General features: G+C 37.7%; 1 protein-coding gene across 3 annotated transcripts in view; it reads left to right on the forward strand.

Moving 5' to 3' along the window:
* LOC128994932 (LIM domain only protein 3-like) overlaps window positions 1–21,697 on the forward strand; it is a 133,172-nt gene extending 111,475 nt beyond the window's left edge. For 2 of the 3 annotated variants that reach the window (XM_054419769.1, XM_054419768.1), the window contains exons 7-8: window positions 11,679–11,820; window positions 19,817–21,697. In XM_054419769.1, coding sequence (XP_054275744.1) covers window positions 11,679–11,820; window positions 19,817–19,936 — 262 coding nt within the window. In that variant the 3' untranslated portion in view covers window positions 19,937–21,697. Of the gene's footprint in view, window positions 1–11,678; window positions 11,821–14,594; window positions 14,642–19,816 lie in introns of all 3 variants that reach the window. The other variant, XM_054419770.1, reaches the window with a different exon arrangement.
* Window positions 21,698–22,479: the final 782 nt, after the last annotated feature.

The raw sequence follows: 22,479 nt of genomic DNA on the forward strand, positions 1-22,479 counted from the left end.
CCTGAAATATGGAAAATGTTTCCTTAACAAAGTTAGTAGCTTACACCTTGGAACATCATATTCTTTACACCCCACTCACTCACACGAATAAAACATCGGAATGGCAAGTAGCAGATGAAATCTCGGCCGCCTGGGACTCCCGGTAGATCGGTTTATGGTAAGCGAGCCGTAAGTAATCCGAAAAGTGTGAATATTTGATGCGCCCATGATGGACGATAGATTGTCGATCTGCGCCGATGTCTACGCTGCATATTTGATGCCTCTATGCATGGCCGAGTGGCCGAAGCATCGAATATTTAGCCAGACTTGGTACCACAATGGTGTGATGCATGGGCGGAACTTCACCGGCGTCAGATAACAGTGTTATCTCACCGCGGTCCTCCCTACCCCTTCCTTCCACCCCTAGCCCGGGACTGTGCCAGGGTGTTAATTTCCGGGAAATGATAATAATTTGAATTATTGCCATTATGTACTCGCGCTTTCCTGCTTGTGTGTTTTTAGCTGTTAACGAGGTAAAGGTTAACGTGATTATTTTTTGGGAGGTTTTTATTTCTTACGTGTAGTTTAGGAGACAGTGTGTACGTCGCTAACAGTTATGTCAACAAGTATGTTCCGATGTAGACGTAAAAATACTTAACATTTATTAACAAAGTAATTAAAATCTGCAGATTCAGCAGGAAATGATTCGAAAATCCGATATGAAGAAACTACTGTGAAGAGGAACTTAGTTTCCAAATGGAATTTGATTGTGTGAATCCAAAACACATTTCCAACCTAAAATACCTCACAGTGACTCCAGATCAAAAGCCACCTATGAAAACTGTATGTGAATTAAGAACTGGGATATATTAACCCCCTTGCTGGATTATTTGGAGTAATTCTATGGATTTAAAACTGTTCAAATTCGACTAAAATCAGTAAACATAGAATTTAAGATTTTTTTATTATCTTGACTAAAGCCAATTAAAACATTAGTTTTAAGACATTGCAAATATCCCACACATGACAAAAGTTCGCTAAAACGCGCTTATTACTCAATAAAATATTCAATAACTACCAACGAATCGTTGGGGGAAATTAATCAACATCTATAAACCTAAACTTCAAATATACACAAATACATCCTACAAGACGCAGTGTGACAGCAAAGATCTCTCTCCTCATGCAGTTTGCACGGCACGGGTGTGACAGACGTGTCTAAGACAGGATTAACAATTCATGGTCTCAAGACGACCTGTTAAGGGTCTATCACCATTAGGAAGTTAGGTGGAGAGGCTGATTCAATTACATTGACGGTGACGGCCTCTGGTGACGTCACCACCCTCGCGGACTGGTGTGTTACTAGGGCTCTGTTGTGGGGCTTGTAAAACATCTGTACTTGTGTAAGTCGACTGTTTGGTTGTAACAAAGATTTAAACGTCACTGAAAGAAATAAGTTAGTAAAGCATTTAGATGAATATATTTTACCCTGTAAATTTAGACGAAATATTACGTGATAAATGTAGTTTTTCCATCATGAAATTTCCAGACACAAAAACTTGAAATAAAAATATGGGTAAGAGAGCATAGTTTTTTTATTGTTCTGGACAGAAAGGCATTATCATACAGTTTGTTACATTATCTGAGTGTCTGGTTTACCTACTTAGTGGTCATAAATATGGCGTTGCTCAAGTTTTCCCTTAGAATTATTAAAAATAGTGGATAAAAAAACCCCATTCGTATGAAATTGTCCAAGTTCTCAAAACGTTACGGAATGGTTAAACTAAAAACCTACAAAGGAAAAGTAATTTATGGAATGAGTTTTCGAGACCATTTGCCACAACAAAATGAAGTAAAATAAGATCTTCTGAGGAGAGTGTTGTACTAAATTTACTAGTTAATCATAAACCAGAAAAAATAAAACCTTTAATGCAATTTTTACGTTTAGACTAACATATTTTTTAAACACAACCAATACCCAAATTACATGGATAGTAAAACGGCAAGGCACTTGTGGAATTACAAGTAAGTTTTGATTCGTGAGTGGTGAGCGTCACTCATTTGTTACTCCCTACATAACCTTTAGTCGAGTCCCCGACTGCGAGCTTGCTAATCAGCTAAAGACTACGAGTAACCTTTCCTTGATTACACACCTGACATTTTACGCTCTTCACAGCTCAAATAACAGAGACGTTGCATCAGACTTCCAGTAGACTCTATATGTAGTCCCATCATAAAATATGAAACCATTTTTGGTGTGCTTTCTTGGCTGGTACAATTTGGGCAACAATGAAATTCTTTTATTTCTACGAAACTGCTTTGCTCTATGGTTATCATAAGAGAGGACTAGCAATAGTTAAGTGGGCAGATTAGGTTAAACCACTTTTTAAGTCGATTTAGTACCCGATAATTTAACACTTAACGGTAAAATACACATTGATATTCCGGACAGAAGTATGCTTAAGATTTTCGTCAACCGATTCAAGACGATGAGAAATACAACGGAGTAGGTCTGCTTAATCAACCATAAACAATTTTCCTGATACGTTTTAATGAATGAATGATCTTGGATAAAAATGTAGCTGATATTATTATTAGTAACGTAGCTGTCATCTCATACAATTAACATCCCTTCACTCATTTCACCAATACGTTACCATGGGTTGACTTCATGCAATCGTAACTAACGTCGTAGAAATCTAATCCAACGTAATCGGAAATAAAACACTTGAGAAATCATATTTTTTCAATACGACAAGAAGTGTGTCCAAAATAAATAGTTATGTTCGTCCATACTATTTGACAAAACCTAAAGTAAACCTGGACGGTTGTAATTCGCACCTAAACACGTTAATGTTACCGCGAAAGTTTAAGTATCTCGTTACGGTTAAACCCCTCGATTCCCCTTAAAGAAAACAGCGTGATAGGCTGAATGGCGGACATTATCCGGTCATTGTGTGGAGTAACAAATGTAAGTCTGTAAATGCGGCGGGCGGGAGTTGTAACGACCGAGATAACGACGCTCTCTCCCGCCAAAACTGGCGGACCGCGGGTTCAATCCTGGCTTCCTGGCAGTCGTATAGAACGGGATATTTTATAGCGTAATAGGTGGAATATAATTTGGACAAACGATAGTGTATTGTCAAATAGAGTCGAAGGAATCATCTTTGTGTAGTTTTGCAACGTACGTTTTAAATACTTGGACATTGTTGATAAACAAATCTACTTATGCTATTTTTTTTTTTTTTAGGAAAAATTGGATTTTGAGTACCAAAATGTTCTAGTGGAAATTAACGACTTCTTTTAGAAACATCAAAAGCTTTAAACGAATTCATGCACATGTTTAATTTCAACATACAAGTAGCAATTTTAAAATTGTATGATATTATATTTCATGGCTGAAAACAAGTTTGAAAATAGTTTTCAAGATAAATTAGATAAAAGTCATTTTATCGACGTAGAAAACAACTACTGCAGTGGTTTATATCGCAGATAATGAAATTTTTACTATAAGCAAGTATAGGCACCCCATGACACATCATAAACGTACAATATCAGAGAAAATGAACAAGCATCCCTTTATAAGTAATAACATTTACTATTTTGAGTACAAGCAACTTAGTAAGTTTTTTTTCAAAACGAGATATTTTGATAACTACACTCTACATTGTAAATGTGTAACTTATGAGTTTAAAATATAGCGAGATATGAGTCCATAGTCACATTCTATGTATATCACAGGTGTTTCCAAGTTTCAACGGACAAGTTGATATTTAGAGTCATTAATTTAAGCTAATTTGAGTGTCGCAAGAAGCGCGCCGCTGTCGCTGTCACAAATGTCACTCAAGCACTCAGCAAAGGTTACTGGCAAGTCTTCAGCTAATTAGAACTGAGTCAACTCGTGTACAAGTTGAATCTTGTACGTGGTGGTTTCAAAAGGGCTTTCAATTTCCATCAATTACAAGTAAAGTTATTGGAATGTTGCAGAGATTGACACGTGTTTTGGTTATTGTTAATCGTATTTGAATTTGCAACTGTAAAACAACTTTTCACACATAATCGTATACTGAAGTAGCCATCTCATCTGGGCCAGCGTTGATATGAGTCTCAGATGGATTTAAGTTTTTTTTTTATCCTAAAGGCCTTTTGAGAGACGTATTCTACACCTTCTACACCATGCAGTCTATGAATCTATCTTCTTTTGTCATTATATCATATTGGGATTGCCTATTGATTTTTCATTTCATCTGTGACAAACATTGATTTGTGCTAGCCACTTTTGCTATTTTCTGAAGTATAACAATTATCTTTAGTGTATTGCCTTTTTTATGGACTGTAAGAATATTGGACTAAATATTGACAAAGATATGTGTGGTCGAAATTGTTAATCAAGTATTGAGGGAGGGAAAGGTGTAGGTGCATTGATTTAAATAACGTAACATTGTATTTACCAACATCTGAAAGAAATCTTTTACTCAAACATTAATTTAGGAAACTAGTAACAGTTTCTAGCATAACACTAGCATCCCCTACCACGTCCCCGGCGATAGTTGGATTGCTATTATTTATTTAAATTCATAAAATGTTGAAAAAGAACTGGCTCAAAGATCCAGCCTTAAAATGAACTATAGGACCATTCCTTACCACAGGCCTCTATCTCGACGCTATGTACGCCTGAAGCCACAATGGAATATTGATATTGGTTGTTTATCTGCGCCTAATCTCCTTATATGATATTACACATGTCATTCTGCGCCACATGCGCGTCTAATGTAATATCACTCCCGCTTTCTTGCCATTCAGACGTTATTCGATTGTTTTCTTCCGTAAATTGATATTTTATTGCGAAATGTGGCTTGGGTTTGTACTCAAGACAACGGAGTGGAGGGGTGGGAACCAATAGTTTGATTAGGTTTTTGATCCCATAAATGTCATTGGCATTTTTAAAATACACATTTTTTTTACAGCTTCGTACTTGATGAGCTGTAGTTAGTTACGTGTGAAACCGGTTTGCAATAATAATTGTAACTGATTCCAAAAATGGTTAAAGTATATATGAGTTGTAAACACAAATTTAACTGATTTTCCACTACAGTGTCAATATGCGAAATATCAATGTCCTATGCAATTTAAGTGGCTTTTCAAAAACATTGTAACGGACAAAAAGTAAGTATTTATACATGTCACATATTAATCAATGCATGGAAACCTTTCCTGGGTTGAAAACACAGCTGAGTTAAATTTTCAACCATCGTGAATCTTCCAGATTTTAACTGAAAAATAGCACACAATAAGCTGTTTTAGATCCGCTGATACTAAAGATAAAATAAAGATTTTCTGATTTCTGAAAAGAAATTCTGATTTCTGATACTTAAATATTCCGCCGCAGAGTCTACACAGTTTCATTGCAGACTAGGGATTTAAAATGTTCCAGACTTTCAAGTTATTTCAGTCGTAAAAACATTCACATTGATTGAACTTGCAGCCAAGGAGCAAACTGATTAATTTAATCCAAAACGATAAAAACACTTGCTCAAACGTAACCAGTGATGAAACACAAATAAAGACAAACTTTAAGTCTTACAAACTGAAAAATATACTAGTATACAAAGTAGTGTAAAAAGTTGCATGAATGACCGAAGATTAAGTTTACATAGCGCTCGCCCGGCTTACCAAGCAACAAGGCGTTGATTACATCGTATAAATTACACCTTGGTCATTATTCAGCATTCTGTGTAAGATAGTGATAACAGACCCTTGGCCACCACAGGAGCCTCTTACATAAGTCACCGAGACGAATGTGCGGCAGCGGTCTACACTCTACAGTCTACAGCACGATTTAGGCTCGAATATTAACCCTTGCGCTGGACTTTGGATACTGAAGTGAAACATTGCATCTTTAAGTGATAAGGAACAGTTTTTCATTAAATTGAAACATGATGGAATGATCATCCCAGAATGTGTATTAAGATATTTTCTCTTTTTATGTCACCAACTTATCGCGTTATTAAGACAGAGACTTACTTTACAAATATTTATAAAACTAAGTATAGGATGAAGAGAAATTATCTGTGTAGTGTAGCCTTACTGACTAAGATATGTCAGTTATTTATTTAAAACTCTTGCTATATTGTATTGTCTATTAACTTTTCTATAGTGAAATGGTTGAATAAATCAAAACCAAAGCAATGTATCACCTATGGGATCTAACTTCCTTTACTTATAAAGAATAATCAGTTAATAATAAGTGTTAATTAGTGACATCGGCAACTAGGGAATCTTCCTATTTCAAAAAAATATAACGTTAAGTAATCAACTGCAAATTCTGCAACGTTATTACTCATTTTATGAACAATTAATTCTTCGATGTTAACTGTCTTTAAATCTTCAAAGGGTGTATTTCCCTAGATAAATTCGCAATTATCTGCAAATCATATTATTTTTTTAATACCCACGTTGGTGTTCTGTTGATCACTCGCATAGCAGCAGCAGAAGCAAGTGAAGCCCCGTCCAAACATTGCTGTCCAATACGAGGAAATGCCTCAAATTGGCCAGCAACACAATGTGACATGATTAGACATATTGTATCAATGCGATCCGGCCCAGATCATGTGTCATCGTGGTTAATCATCTGTTGCATGCTATACGTCATACGCCGATACGCTACCCACCACACGCTATACGTTATACGCCATACATCATAGCCTAAACGTTAATCATTACATGCCATAACGCGGATTAAATACAGATACACTGACTCTTCTATTATCCATACGCTACACTCTAGTCTAAATGATACAAGGAATTGCCCTCTCGCGCAAAGAGGCCTGGGCAAAGAGGTTTATTCTGGAAAACTCCCTCTTCTAAGAGTTCTCTGACTATAGTAATATAAATTATGATTCAGACGATAGTCCAACACATTTATTTTACAGCTTCGACATTTCTCAACCATTCACATAGTGGCGTTGTCTAACACTTGTGTATATTTCAGGTTCTGCGTCGGTGACAGGTTCTACTTGTGTGAGAACAAGATTCTGTGCGAGTATGACTACGAGGAGCGTCTAGTGTTCGCTAACATGGCTTACAACCCTACACATAGTGGCGTTGTCTAACACTTGTGTCTATTTCAGGTTCTGCGTCGGTGACAGGTTCTACTTGTGTGAGAACAAGATTCTGTGCGAGTACGACTACGAGGAGCGTCTAGTGTTCGCTAACATGGCTTACAACCCTACACATAGTGGCATTGTCTAACACTTGTGTCTATTTCAGGTTCTGCGTCGGTGACAGGTTCTACTTGTGTGAGAACAAGATTCTGTGCGAGTACGACTACGAGGAGCGTCTAGTGTTCGCCAACATGGCTTACAACCCTACACATAGTGGCGTTGTCTAACACTTGTGTCTATTTCAGGTTCTGCGTCGGTGACAGGTTCTACTTGTGTGAGAACAAGATTCTGTGCGAGTATGACTACGAGGAGCGTCTAGTGTTCGCCAACATGGCTTACAACCCTACACATAGTGGCGTTGTCTAACACGTGTCTATTTCAGGTTCTGCGTCGGTGACAGGTTCTACTTGTGTGAGAACAAGATTCTGTGCGAGTACGACTACGAGGAGCGGCTAGTGTTCGCCAACATGGCTTACAACCCTACACATAGTGGCGTTGTCTAACACTTGTGTCTATTTCAGGTTCTGCGTCGGTGACAGGTTCTACTTGTGTGAGAACAAGATTCTGTGCGAGTATGACTACGAGGAGCGTCTAGTGTTCGCTAACATGGCTTACAACCGTACACATAGTGGCGTTGTCTAACACGTGTCTATTTCAGGTTCTGCGTCGGTGACAGGTTCTACTTGTGTGAGAACAAGATTCTGTGCGAGTATGACTACGAGGAGCGTCTAGTGTTTGCTAACATGGCTTACAACCGTACACATAGTGGCGTTGTCTAACACGTGTCTATTTCAGGTTCTGCGTCGGTGACAGGTTCTACTTGTGTGAGAACAAGATTCTGTGCGAGTACGACTACGAGGAGCGGCTAGTGTTCGCCAACATGGCTTACAACCCTACACATAGTGGCGTTGTCTAACACTTGTGTCTATTTCAGGTTCTGCGTCGGTGACAGGTTCTACTTGTGTGAGAACAAGATTCTGTGCGAGTATGACTACGAGGAGCGTCTAGTGTTCGCTAACATGGCTTACAACCGTACACATAGTGGCGTTGTCTAACACGTGTCTATTTCAGGTTCTGCGTCGGTGACAGGTTCTACTTGTGTGAGAACAAGATTCTGTGCGAGTACGACTACGAGGAGCGTCTAGTGTTCGCCAACATGGCTTACAACCGTACACATAGTGGCGTTGTCTAACACTTGTGTCTATTTCAGGTTCTGCGTCGGTGACAGGTTCTACTTGTGTGAGAACAAGATTCTGTGCGAGTATGACTACGAGGAGCGTCTAGTGTTCGCCAACATGGCTTACAACCCTACACATAGTGGCGTTGTCTAACACTTGTGTCTATTTCAGGTTCTGCGTCGGTGACAGGTTCTACTTGTGTGAGAACAAAATTCTGTGCGAGTACGACTACGAGGAGCGTCTAGTGTTCGCCAACATGGCTTACAACCCTACACATAGTGGCGTTGTCTAACACTTGTGACTATTTCAGGTTCTGCGTCGGTGACAGGTTCTACTTGTGTGAGAACAAGATTCTGTGCGAGTATGACTACGAGGAGCGGCTAGTGTTCGCCAACATGGCTTACAACCCTACACATAGTGGCGTTGTCTAACACTTGTGTCTATTTCAGGTTCTGCGTCGGTGACAGGTTCTACTTGTGTGAGAACAAGATTCTGTGCGAGTATGACTACGAGGAGCGTCTAGTGTTCGCCAACATGGCTTACAACCCTACACATAGTGGCGTTGTCTAACACGTGTCTATTTCAGGTTCTGCGTCGGTGACAGGTTCTACTTGTGTGAGAACAAGATTCTGTGCGAGTACGACTACGAGGAGCGGCTAGTGTTCGCCAACATCGCTTACAACCCTACACATAGTGGTGTTGTCTAACACTTGTGTCTATTTCAGGTTCTGCGTCGGTGACAGGTTCTACTTGTGTGAGAACAAGATTCTGTGCGAGTATGACTACGAGGAGCGTCTAGTGTTCGCTAACATGGCTTACAACCGTACACATAGTGGCGTTGTCTAACACTTGTGTCTATTTCAGGTTCTGCGTCGGTGATAGGTTCTACTTGTGTGAGAACAAGATTCTGTGCGAGTACGACTACGAGGAGCGGCTAGTGTTCGCCAACATGGCTTACAACCCTACACATAGTGGCGTTGTCTAACACTTGTGTCTATTTCAGGTTCTGCGTCGGTGATAGGTTCTACTTGTGTGAGAACAAGATTCTGTGCGAGTACGACTACGAGGAGCGGCTAGTGTTCGCCAACATGGCTTACAACCCTACACATAGTGGCGTTGTCTAACACTTGTGTTTATTTCAGGTTCTGCGTCGGTGATAGGTTCTACTTGTGTGAGAACAAGATTCTGTGCGAGTACGACTACGAGGAGCGGCTAGTGTTCGCCAACATGGCTTACAACCCTACACATAGTGGCGTTGTCTAACACTTGTGTATATTTCAGGTTCTGCGTCGGTGATAGGTTCTACTTGTGTGAGAACAAGATTCTGTGCGAGTATGACTACGAGGAGCGGCTAGTGTTCGCTAACATGGCTTACAACCGTACACATAGTGGCGTTGTCTAACACGTGTCTATTTCAGGTTCTGCGTCGGTGACAGGTTCTACTTGTGTGAGAACAAGATTCTGTGCGAGTATGACTACGAGGAGCGGCTAGTGTTCGCTAACATGGCTTACAACCGTACACATAGTGGCGTTGTCTAACACGTGTCTATTTCAGGTTCTGCGTCGGTGACAGGTTCTACTTGTGTGAGAACAAGATTCTGTGCGAGTATGACTACGAGGAGCGTCTAGTGTTCGCCAACATGGCTTACAACCCTACACATAGTGGCGTTGTCTAACACGTGTCTATTTCAGGTTCTGCGTCGGTGACAGGTTCTACTTGTGTGAGAACAAGATTCTGTGCGAGTACGACTACGAGGAGCGGCTAGTGTTCGCCAACATCGCTTACAACCCTACACATAGTGGTGTTGTCTAACACTTGTGTCTATTTCAGGTTCTGCGTCGGTGACAGGTTCTACTTGTGTGAGAACAAGATTCTGTGCGAGTATGACTACGAGGAGCGTCTAGTGTTCGCTAACATGGCTTACAACCGTACACATAGTGGCGTTGTCTAACACTTGTGTCTATTTCAGGTTCTGCGTCGGTGATAGGTTCTACTTGTGTGAGAACAAGATTCTGTGCGAGTACGACTACGAGGAGCGGCTAGTGTTCGCCAACATGGCTTACAACCCTACACATAGTGGCGTTGTCTAACACTTGTGTCTATTTCAGGTTCTGCGTCGGTGATAGGTTCTACTTGTGTGAGAACAAGATTCTGTGCGAGTACGACTACGAGGAGCGGCTAGTGTTCGCCAACATGGCTTACAACCCTACACATAGTGGCGTTGTCTAACACTTGTGTTTATTTCAGGTTCTGCGTCGGTGATAGGTTCTACTTGTGTGAGAACAAGATTCTGTGCGAGTACGACTACGAGGAGCGGCTAGTGTTCGCCAACATGGCTTACAACCCTACACATAGTGGCGTTGTCTAACACTTGTGTATATTTCAGGTTCTGCGTCGGTGATAGGTTCTACTTGTGTGAGAACAAGATTCTGTGCGAGTATGACTACGAGGAGCGGCTAGTGTTCGCTAACATGGCTTACAACCGTACACATAGTGGCGTTGTCTAACACGTGTCTATTTCAGGTTCTGCGTCGGTGACAGGTTCTACTTGTGTGAGAACAAGATTCTGTGCGAGTACGACTACGAGGAGCGGCTAGTGTTCGCCAACATGGCTTACAACCCTACACATAGTGGCGTTGTCTAACACTTGTGTCTATTTCAGGTTCTGCGTCGGTGACAGGTTCTACTTGTGTGAGAACAAGATTCTGTGCGAGTACGACTACGAGGAGCGTCTAGTGTTCGCCAACATGGCTTACAACCCTACACATAGTGGCGTTGTCTAACACTTGTGTATATTTCAGGTTCTGCGTCGGTGACAGGTTCTACTTGTGTGAGAACAAGATTCTGTGTGAGTATGACTACGAGGAGCGTCTAGTGTTCGCCAACATGGCTTACAACCGTACACATAGTGGCGTTGTCTAACACTTGTGTCTATTTCAGGTTCTGCGTCGGTGACAGGTTCTACTTGTGTGAGAACAAGATTCTGTGCGAGTATGACTACGAGGAGCGTCTAGTGTTCGCCAACATGGCTTACAACCCTACACATAGTGGCGTTGTCTAACACTTGTGTCTATTTCAGGTTCTGCGTCGGTGACAGGTTCTACTTGTGTGAGAACAAGATTCTGTGCGAGTACGACTACGAGGAGCGTCTAGTGTTCGCCAACATGGCTTACAACCCTACACATAGTGGCGTTGTCTAACACTTGTGTCTATTTCAGGTTCTGCGTCGGTGACAGGTTCTACTTGTGTGAGAACAAGATTCTGTGCGAGTACGACTACGAGGAGCGTCTAGTGTTCGCCAACATGGCTTACAACCGTACACATAGTGGCGTTGTCTAACACTTGTGTCTATTTCAGGTTCTGCGTCGGTGACAGATTCTACTTGTGTGAGAACAAGATTCTGTGCGAGTATGACTACGAGGAGCGTCTAGTGTTCGCCAACATGGCTTACAACCCTCCCAGCATCGCGGCGCTGAAGCGACACACCAGTCATCTACCGGTAAGCCACCTTCAGAGATGAAACATACACTCATCATGTGTTATAGTACTCTTCATGTGTCCATTTATACGTCTAACGGGCATACATTGTGTATGAAACACATTGAAATGATCCAAAGTTTAATTGATTCAACAAACACACTGGTAATCATTGTATCATTTATATGTTAATTCATATACCATTGTATCCTTCATACGTTCATTGATACTCCAAACATCAATTAATCAGGTAAATGTATATAATTTACCTGTGTACCCTTTTATGTCGACAACACCAAACACACTATATTATATCCACGTACCCTTCATCCCCTAACACACTAATTGGCGGTCCCCCTAATTGGGGTATATCCCAGGGAGGGATATACCCCCTCCCCCCGAAATAATTTGTATTTTATTAGCTAACATAAATTTTGGAACACAAATACGTATAAAAATATGTTTTCAGGCTTTAAACTCCAAATATTTCCGAGGGGTACCCCAGGACCCACCTTTATTCTGGGAAATATTACATACCCCCAGACCCGGTGGTCATCTCCCCCCGAAATGAAATTCTGGGACCACCACTGAACACCCTACTTGATACTAATTCAGTGATACTTGTAAGCCATGGTGTTTTTATCAGCCTACATTGATAGTTTTAAGTCTTGAACGTACGTATCCCTTACCTCTATTGCATTTTTAAATCATATCGCCGTTTAAGTAGTCATAATGATAATCAATCAAATTGTCTATTTGAAAGAGACTAAACTTGTTTAATACGACGGAAAAATTCACTTTCAATCTAACCGGCTACAAAACCCTCCCGCGGGAAATGGATACAAAAGTGATCCTCCACAGTGGCGGTGTATCGCACAAAGGATAATTAATGATGTTGGACAGAAGACGTCGGCATCAATCACCTGTACAATGCTGATCGGTGATCGCGGTCTCAGCAGCTATTGTCCCGCCAAATCTCTCTTTGCTTTCAATTAAACCTTTTATCTGAGATTGACGCTTTCCCGCGAAAATTGACACGTCGAGCGTACGCTCGCACAACAGCTGTATTTTGTATGGTAGTTCAGTCTCCGAGGAGGGTTGAGTTCAATAGTTGCAGTATCGTCAATGGGGTTGGCCACTCATTTGTCATGCGACTTGAGGAGGACAACGTGTGATTATTCAATTTAATAATTAATGAATTAATGAACAATTAATTTATTTAATTTAGTGATGAAAGTTTTTCACTCCATGACGAACCAAAAACAGGGCAACGTTCAATTTAAAACGTACTCAATCCATTCTTTGACGACAGTCTAGAAAAATCGGAGTTGGTTCCTGCAATGCACTCTTGTCTTGCGCTATGAGGAGAGTTAAAATATACAGGATTATTAGTATGGATTTCTTACAGGTTAAACTGCAACTGGGACTTACAGTTTTTCTTTTTAATTCCTCCTGTGCTGCGGAAACTTACTAACACTAGTTAACTATACGAATATAATGTAGTAGCGATGTAGTAGTAGTAGTGAACTAACTATCCTTATGAAACAGGTTGGCTCTGATTTTGTCTGGTGGCGTTTGGTTGAGGGGTTGCCTTCTATTTCCTTTTAGTTACATTAAAAACATTAATGTTACGAGTATTATGATCACATATAACAATGTATAAGTAAATTACTGATTTCCCTTCTAGGGTTAACCACAAAGAAAGACCTAGTTGACATCAAACCTTCCAAGCGTTACCGGATAAACACACATCAAACCATGCTAAGGATTTTTCATCATGATGGAAATGTCAATTGCTTTAGTGATTCATCTTACAGTTTAGTAATCAAACAAAACGCTTGGCTAGAGTCCCTTCTTTGGAATACATTTTCTTGCCACTTAACAAATGAAAGTAGGAGTGAGAGTTGAAATCTCGGGTGTTTTATCTCTCGGTGGTAAATCAAGGTAAGGAGTGTAGAGAAGGTGTTTACGCCATCCATTGCACTTAGGCGACGATCAGGTGGCTTGGCTAACGAGCAAACAGACTGGCAGGAAATGTGGCATATTTATGGCGGGAAAAGGGTGAAGAAGAAGAACTACCCCCTCCGAACGCGGGGAACCGCAAGACCACAGAGTATAATGATTATAAGTGTATTCTGAAGAGATGCTGTATGATTTATTCTTAAAAATATATTTTTTACGGGTATTAGGTGGTAATAATCCCTAAATTTAGATAAATTTGACATGCATAGTAGGTATAACATTCGATACAACATTATGCAATTACAATCGTTAATATTAAAAAGGGAATTGAGTGCGTTTCGCACGGAGAAGAAACGTATGCTACCCTGTATTGTATTGAGCCAATTATTGAAAATATACGTGTCAACATCTATACCCGTTATTCTGTGCATTTTAAAACAATTAATTCGTGTTCTTAGGTATTATATGTTAAAATAGAAGTAAGGGAAATTAAAAAAACTTACAATTGTTAAGTTTTGTGTTGATTGAGAATAACGTAGATGATTTTTTTTTTTAATTCAATGTATTTTTCTGGTAATTAAATTGTATTCACATTTTGGTTAGCTAAAATACCTTTACATCTATATCCAAACGGAAATATATATTTAACTGTTTTTGTGCGATCTGCTTTTACGTCTACAACCGAAAAATAAATTGGAAAATCGCAACGAATGAGCAAGGCGATGAGGAATCATTTAAAACCTGGTTAGTTCAAAAGAATACCAAACTTTAATTACCACCATTTTCGAAGTAATTTTGAAAATGACTTTACTAAGGCCATTGTTGGTCTTACAGGTTTAAAGTCGGACCTTGCGAGAATCTTCTCTTCCGAGAGTACTTCCGTAAGTACTTATTACTTTTCGAATCAAATATGCTTCGCAACTTGATTGTTTGGCTTGCATTTTCAATCTGAAATTACTTGATACTTCATTAGTAAAATTTGAAATCAGCTCTCAAGCTGTTGTAGGACCCTATACACACCTTAACTTGAACTTGAATCAATTCAATCTAACAGGATAACAAAATTATAAAGATTATTGCTTGAGTCAAGCATCATTAAACTTAATATTTGGAAAGGTATTCAGTTGAAATAAAATTTTCCAAATGTTATTTGTAAGGCATTTTCTTTGTCAAAGGTATTCATAAATTTTTATAACACGATGTATTTACACCTATTATATAATATTTAAATTTATGCAAAATAAAAGCAATTACAAATTCTCAGCATTCCAAATGATGTAGTAAACATCGCCAAATGGTTTAGCTTTTAGCATTTTGGTCACAAGCATGGTTACTGGCTTCGGGTTTTTATCCAAAAACATTTTACAAGTAGAATGCACGTTATTGCATAGATCTTTGATATTATTTATTTTCATTAAAGTAAAATGCATGAGACGTCTATTAGCATAACTTACTCATCGGTGAACAAATATTTATGAAGTGTTCCACAATTAATTCTATTATATCAGTATAGATAATATTTAGTAGATTATTTAAATAAAAAAAATTAACAGAGCCACTAAATATGAAAAGACATCTATTTAAATTACAGTTAAAGTCATATTCAGAGTTTGGCGTATCTTTTGTTTTAGTCGTTCAAATTATGAAAAAGTGTACGAAATATTGTATTCTATTTTTAGTTACGTTAGCTACACATTCAGAAAGTTAAATTGTCAGTTATTGATGTAAATCATAAAAAACTATATTTGTGGCCAATCATAGTTTGAAATGATGAGGTTGAGAAGCTGAAAAATTAAAAAGTAATACAAAATTTTGTAAAACGACAAAGTGTGTTGTATTAGAAAGTGGGAGTTTTGTTATAATGCCAATAACTGTAGACTTTTATCAGCGGGACAAGTCCACCTGACCAGAAATTAAAAAAATAACAAGTTTTTTTCAATGTAAGGAGAATTTTTTTAACTTCTGTAAAATCATCTACTAAACTTATAAAAATACGACCACCGTCCAACATAATTGTAGAATACACTTCAAACCGTAGATATTCCTACAGTAATGTCCTCCCGACGGTGTCAAGAGACTAATAAAACTGTTGTCAACCTCGGATGACGTTCACAAACTCCTTTGAACAGTTTAATCGTCACGTCTAGAGATAATCCTGCGTTGGGACGCGCGTCACGTCCAGGTATAAGACAAGGACCAATTAAAGGGGGCGAATCCTGCGATCCTGCGGGCGATCAGGTAATCTCGGTGATAAGGAGCCACTTGTTTCCTTAGGACCTGTTGTCTTGATAAGGAGATTATCTGTACAAGCACCTCCGCCTTGGGTAAACAAATATCTTGAGAGGCTTCGGCTGTAACATCACAGGTATTGAGCGTCGTTGTACCTGGTTACTGTGAAATTATTTTAATATACATTTTCGGGTGGATGTCAAATTTGGGAAAAAGTATATATTTTTAAGAAGTAACGGGTAACACACAACATATTTTAAGAGGAGATACTCGCTCCTTCAAAAACATTGGGGAAGACCAAGGATATCGAGAACTTTTTTGTTTGTATAATTCTTAGGGGCGAATTTTCAAACTTGCACAAGCAAACTTGTTTTGTTAATTTTCAGATTGGCAGAAATGTATTTTAGCAATGGAATTTTCATTAACATGACCTCTGAAGGAAATCCTCAAATTTGCATAGAACCCATTATTCGGGATAATAGTTCAAATTGTCATGACACAAATTTTTTTAGAGTATATGTTTGGAAGAAGCAGACATTCATTTTGTAAAATCTTGTATTTGAAAAATAACTCCTTTAAAAGAGGTGTGTTGACTGGCAAAGTTATACTATGGTAAAAGTTTGCATTAGCTTAAACATACTTAAAGTGAATGTTTATATCTGCGCAAATGTGCATACTTGTTCAGCGCAAATACTGGAATATGAAATGTTTTAAATAGTTAAATAAAAGCGCGCCTTATATACATATTTTTAAATTCCATGTCATATCTTCCGAGACAACCTTACAAATCACTTAACACTATCCTCCTCGCAAAGAGAGTGTAAAAAGAATAAAGACCGAGTCGTTAGCGAATCAACAGGCAAGGATATCATCATTTCCTGGGCAAAAGGAGATATTATGGAAACAAAAACAATTCTTCTCAAGTAAATGGACTGCCTTAACAGGGCAGTGGTAAATAATTGTGTGGGTTTGGGCCAGCTGTTAGGGGAAGGGGGAGGACAAATGGGGGCTGCCTCTCTGAATAACACGCAGCCTCTAATTCCAGACATTTTGCTCAAGAAAAAATGTCTTGGTGTAATCGGCCTTCCCCCATCTTCTGGGTGGAGCACTCTCTTGGCAAATGTTCTGTTGATGGGTGGATGATATCGGTTTTACCTTCTTAGATTACCTATGAAGTGGTTTCTGGGGGAAATATTGTAAAATTAAATGTCTCGAACACATTATTGCTTAAATTGTAATATTCAGAATTATACCTGACCTCGAATGTGTTGTGAGAATATTAACTATACATTTAAAAAAAATCTATCAATTTTTGAAAGTCTATTCTAATTTTGTCATTTATTATGGCAAAGTGTGTTATTAAATGAGCTTCTACTTTGCAAGAGAGACGCTGGAGCAGCGCAAAGATGAACTTTTTCGATCAGATTCAATGTCACCTCTAAGGCTTGTATTATTAATTTTTTACAAATAATCTCCAATTATTTTACCGTGTCGTTTTTAGGCTAATCGATTTTTATCGAGCTGTTAGTTGAGCCACTAATCACTAGAGGGATTATTTTCACAATTTTAATTTTTTTAATTAGTTGCAAATCTGGGAATCGCTTTTACAAAATACTTTATAAAAAATGCATTAGTAGGCTTACCATAGTGGCCACCTTTATCTAAGGGCCATAGTTGATATAGGTTTCACACAGTGGCTGACTATCGAGTTATATTTTTTCCGTTAGTTTCTCGTAATACAAAACTATTATAGAGACATTAAATATTGTTTTTATTGCCAACGATAAGTTGCCAATTCATTTTAGCACTAGTTTTCACGAGTACAAACTTGTGGATAAGGAACCGGTATTTCGCACCAGCGGTTCATGCATGTATTGTAAGTAATTTTCAAATTCTACATTCACAGTAATGATTACCTGATCAACTACAGATTACCAACCAATGAACTCTGTACCCTCGCAGGTGATTTCTCCCCGTTAACGCGTCGCAACGCAGAGATGTGCCGCAAATCGCGCTCATTTGTCGTGTGAGCCGCCAGCCGCACCGGCAATTTGGCCCTGACGTCGCCCAATACTTGATTCAGATAAATTGAGAGTTTAACAAAGTTTTCGCCGCTCCCCTCCCCACAATTATCGCCAATCATTTGTTACCGGGGATTGTGTCTCTCACACGCACACACTCACACCAATTGTATTCGTGTTTCTTTCCAACGCATCTTTGACGTCTGTTGTTAGTGTGACATTGTTTGATTGTTTTAGATATGTGTAGAACGGATATTTATATAGCTTTTGTCAAACATTTTCCCAAAGACAGTAGGTCCTATTTAATATTTTATTCATATGATATGGAATCTAACTCATCGCACTTACTCATGCACAATTTTAATTACTTCCACGCGGTAATTGTGTATTTATGTTTAGTATTCATTAATAGTTTTACTATTTTTCATCAGTACGATCAAGCATACACATTTTTATGAATTTTTTCAACGCATCTTCGATGTTTTTTGTGTCTTGTTCAAGTTTCATTGCTGAGAGTTTACTCTTAATCGTACTACTTCCTTTTGTATTGAATACACTTAGATCTGATATGTCTGTAGAGGGTGCAATGATGTAGACAAAATTGGTCTCTATGTTTTAAACTGAATTTTAAATCATTTCATTCAAATTGAACGACATTCACGTAAACAACTACTTCTCCCCTCATATATCTAAAGAGTGAAGCCGTCTGTAAAACTTAATCGAACATTAATGCATACTAAATCCAACTTTAGATTTTTACTGGGTAATAAGTAATCTAATTGCAGAATGTCAATCAATATTATATAATATAGTGTAACTAACGCGATGAAAGGGTAAAACTACTCTTCTTCAGATGCTCAGATGCTTAAAAGAGCATAAGTGGTCTACTTGCAGTACTTATAATGTCAATGGTTTATATCGTATGCATATAACAACTTTACGCGATAGAAGGTTAACTATTCTTATTTTGCCAATGTGTTTATTCTATAAGCCTCCTTATCCCTTTGAATGTTCAGCCCACGCCACGCCACACGATTTCTAAGTTCTTGTCACAGTCGCTGTACCGTGTAGGTCTCCAATAATTCACCACAGTCTGCCTATGCTCGCTCTTGCTCTAATCCGTCAATTTCCGGTCATTTCTGCCAATCGGATTGACAAAGACGGCTTTGCTCGGCGCTGATTGGTTTAAAAAGTCATGAGTACAGGCTGTAGAACAGTGCATGCGGGTTAAGTTGTATTTGCGTAACAATTTCACTAATTTACACAATATTTTCTCATTTACTATTGAATTTATGAACTTCAAAAGTGAATGTAGCATTAGGTGGACAAGTAAATTTGTAATGGATAATTAGGTACAACGCAAGTTTTAAACGTGCAAATATTTAATTAGATTATAAAGTTCGTATTGTTAAATAATGTTAAGTCAAATCTCAACGAGTAATTGACATTGATTTTTCTATCATTCAATTTTCTATTCAAACGTACAAAACGTTCCACGATTTTCTATTCAAACATTCAAATATTTCTACGATTCCCAATAAAGTGTTCATAAATCGTGTCATGTTTTACTTGAATTGCTGATAAAATTTCAGAAAGATGTATTCCTGCAATACAATAAATCAACGATTAATTTATTTTGGCCAAGTTGTCTCATTCATTGTTCGTAGATGAACTTTCTGATAAGTATCGAGAGTCTATAAACCGCTATGCACTCGAAAATCAGCTGGTAGTTACAATGCTATCATTATGTATCACTCGATAGCTACGTCATGTCAACTCCTCACTGATGTGTTTCTCCTGTTCCAGCCCAGCAACCCTCCAGGCAGGTCCGGCCAAGAAGGTCGACACCCCGAGACCAACGGACACCACTATCCTCCACCCCCAGGCGCTTCCAACGACCCTCCACTCCTGTTCGACGTCAAATGATCACCTCGCGTCTAGACTTCGCCCCCTCGGACCCTTGGACCTACTTTACATATTCCGACAATAATAAGTCGAATGTCCACAGCTATACGCGTCTCTGGACTATGAATGTTTGTAAATGTTTTAAACTCATACATCGGAATACTCATACGAAATATTATCTCCTTGGATGTAATTTGTTGTTAATGGAAATATTTTTGTTTCGGAAATATTGGAGATATTTAAACTTGAAGCCCTAGTGTGGCGGGTTCCGAATACTTAAGCTAAAGATGAACATTCCATATTAGTTTATAACATTCCATAAAATATTATTTTGCGATCTCAGAAACCAAAGATAGGAATTAAAGGACTCAATTTTAGTATAGTTTGTCTGTAAATTACTAGGTTTATATAATTTTTTTTGAAGAAATTTTTGTTATACTGTAGTTATTTTTTAATCGTGCTTATTGTATTTTCAACCAATTAGTGATATTTTGTGGTATATATTTTTAACCCTACATTTTTTACCTACGGTAAAGTGTCATTTTGAAATAAATGTGATCTTTTTTTAAGATTTTATTTGTTATTTCACCGAACTGTCCCATATCTTCCTTCTAAACTAGCAATGTTTAAACTTCCAGTCAGTATTTAAACTTCATAAGCCTCATAAATTCCACGATAGTTTCATCATTATTTGATTAATGACACTGTTTAGTATGTAAATATGTTAATTGACTCCATTCAGATTATTTGTTGAGTTGTTAATGTATATAATATTGTTGTTATTAGTGATATTACTGTCTTAGTTATAGTATGATTTGGAATCCGTGTATGTACAAATAGGCTACCATATTATGTTATGATAAATGGTTAGGAATTTTGTCTAACCGCAATTTTTACTTTGGTATAGCGATTATTAATATAAAACCCCCTAGTAATCGAAGACACATTGTCTCCTTATATTTAACATGAACTAATGTATGATTATGATTACTCCAAATTTTCTACCATAATGTAATCGAAGGTATGATTCTGCCCAAGTGAAATTGTAACAGATTAATTCTTTCACTGCCAAATTTAATTTGATACCATACAGTCCATTAATTTGGCAATACTTTCGACTTTATATTGATAAGAAAAATAGCTAAGAATATATTAACTCTGTAGTTAAGATGTATGTATCTGTATACATCAAAATAATTTGACTAAGAATCTTTCACAATCACTATTGTAAACATTTGCTTTGTATACTGAAGTAGATATCCCATCTTTTGGGCTTTTGTAGCTCGGATTTTTAATTAAAGGATACATTTGGTTGAGTTTTTAAAATAGCAGTATGCATTTGAAGTTCTATTTTCACTTACAGGTTGTCATTATTAGGGAGTTGAGAAAGACATGAAATATGCTATAGTTTACTTAACTTTCCCTTTAGATTATCACTTCAATAATTGATGTGTTTTTCAATTATAAACAAAATTTACAAAAAATAATACTGTATTTTTACAGCAGCCTACTATACTGGTAGCTCAATTAAACTGTTGAACGAAGCATAATTTCGAAAAAATTGGAGTGGAATATATATTTTACATTAGTGTATTTAAATCGAAGGTGTACGATTATAATAAATAATATTGTTGTACATAAAGATCAGTTTACCGTGTAGATAATTTATTGTTAGTTATGTTGAAAATACGAAAGTTGGTAATGTACTCCAAATACGATGGTTACCTCGATGTATAAATGTACTTATCTTATCCGAATAAAATGAAAGTCCATATCATTAAACCGTTATTTTATTCACCTAGTGTTAACATTGTTAATGTTAAATACCGGAACAGAATTCAATTATAGCGGTTTTAAAGCTGTTCAGTGATATAGATTGTAATAGTGTAGGTATTTTAATCGCTCTTGGAACCTTTTAAAATAAATTCTTACTGAAAGTAAGGAAAATGTGTTCTGATGTTAATTACAGCAAAACATATTTTAAGGTGATAGAAGTCTCATACTTAAGGGTATTTCAAAACCGGTAGAATAGCTACATTATATTAAATACTTGTCGTTCTTTAAATCAACGTTTAGTAGTAACTCTTTGCTAATTGGGCAATGATTGCAAAACAATATAATATTTACTCATAATAATAAGGGATTTCAAAAACGAGTATTTTTTTAAAGTCCTAAAATAACGCAATACCTTTGACAAAGAATATTCTAAAAGTTAGCTAGGTATGACAAGTGGGGAGTCGCAGTTAACGAATAATAATAAAACTGATATGAAACACAACAAATCTATATTTATATCTATAAAAGGGGAAGTTTGTATATATATTTATACAGTATATTTGAAAGTTATGGACTCCTAAACCACTCGACAGATTGTAATGAAACTTTCAGGTATTATTAAGCATTATTCAAGGATGGTTAGTAAGAAGTTTGGTGCAGATCCGTCAAAAGGACTCCGGCCCAGTGGCTCTGGAGTTTCCCAAGTTAACCTTATGAGTAGGCCTACTTATATTCAAACAGAAATAAAGAATCTTAACAGCTGGTGCAACCAAAAGTTGAGTGAGCGA

Source organism: Macrosteles quadrilineatus, unplaced genomic scaffold (assembly GCF_028750875.1).
Source record: "Macrosteles quadrilineatus isolate MER2022 unplaced genomic scaffold, UCM_ALF_1.0 Scaffold_5__1_contigs__length_97177068, whole genome shotgun sequence".
Lineage (NCBI taxonomy): Eukaryota > Metazoa > Arthropoda > Insecta > Hemiptera > Cicadellidae > Macrosteles > Macrosteles quadrilineatus.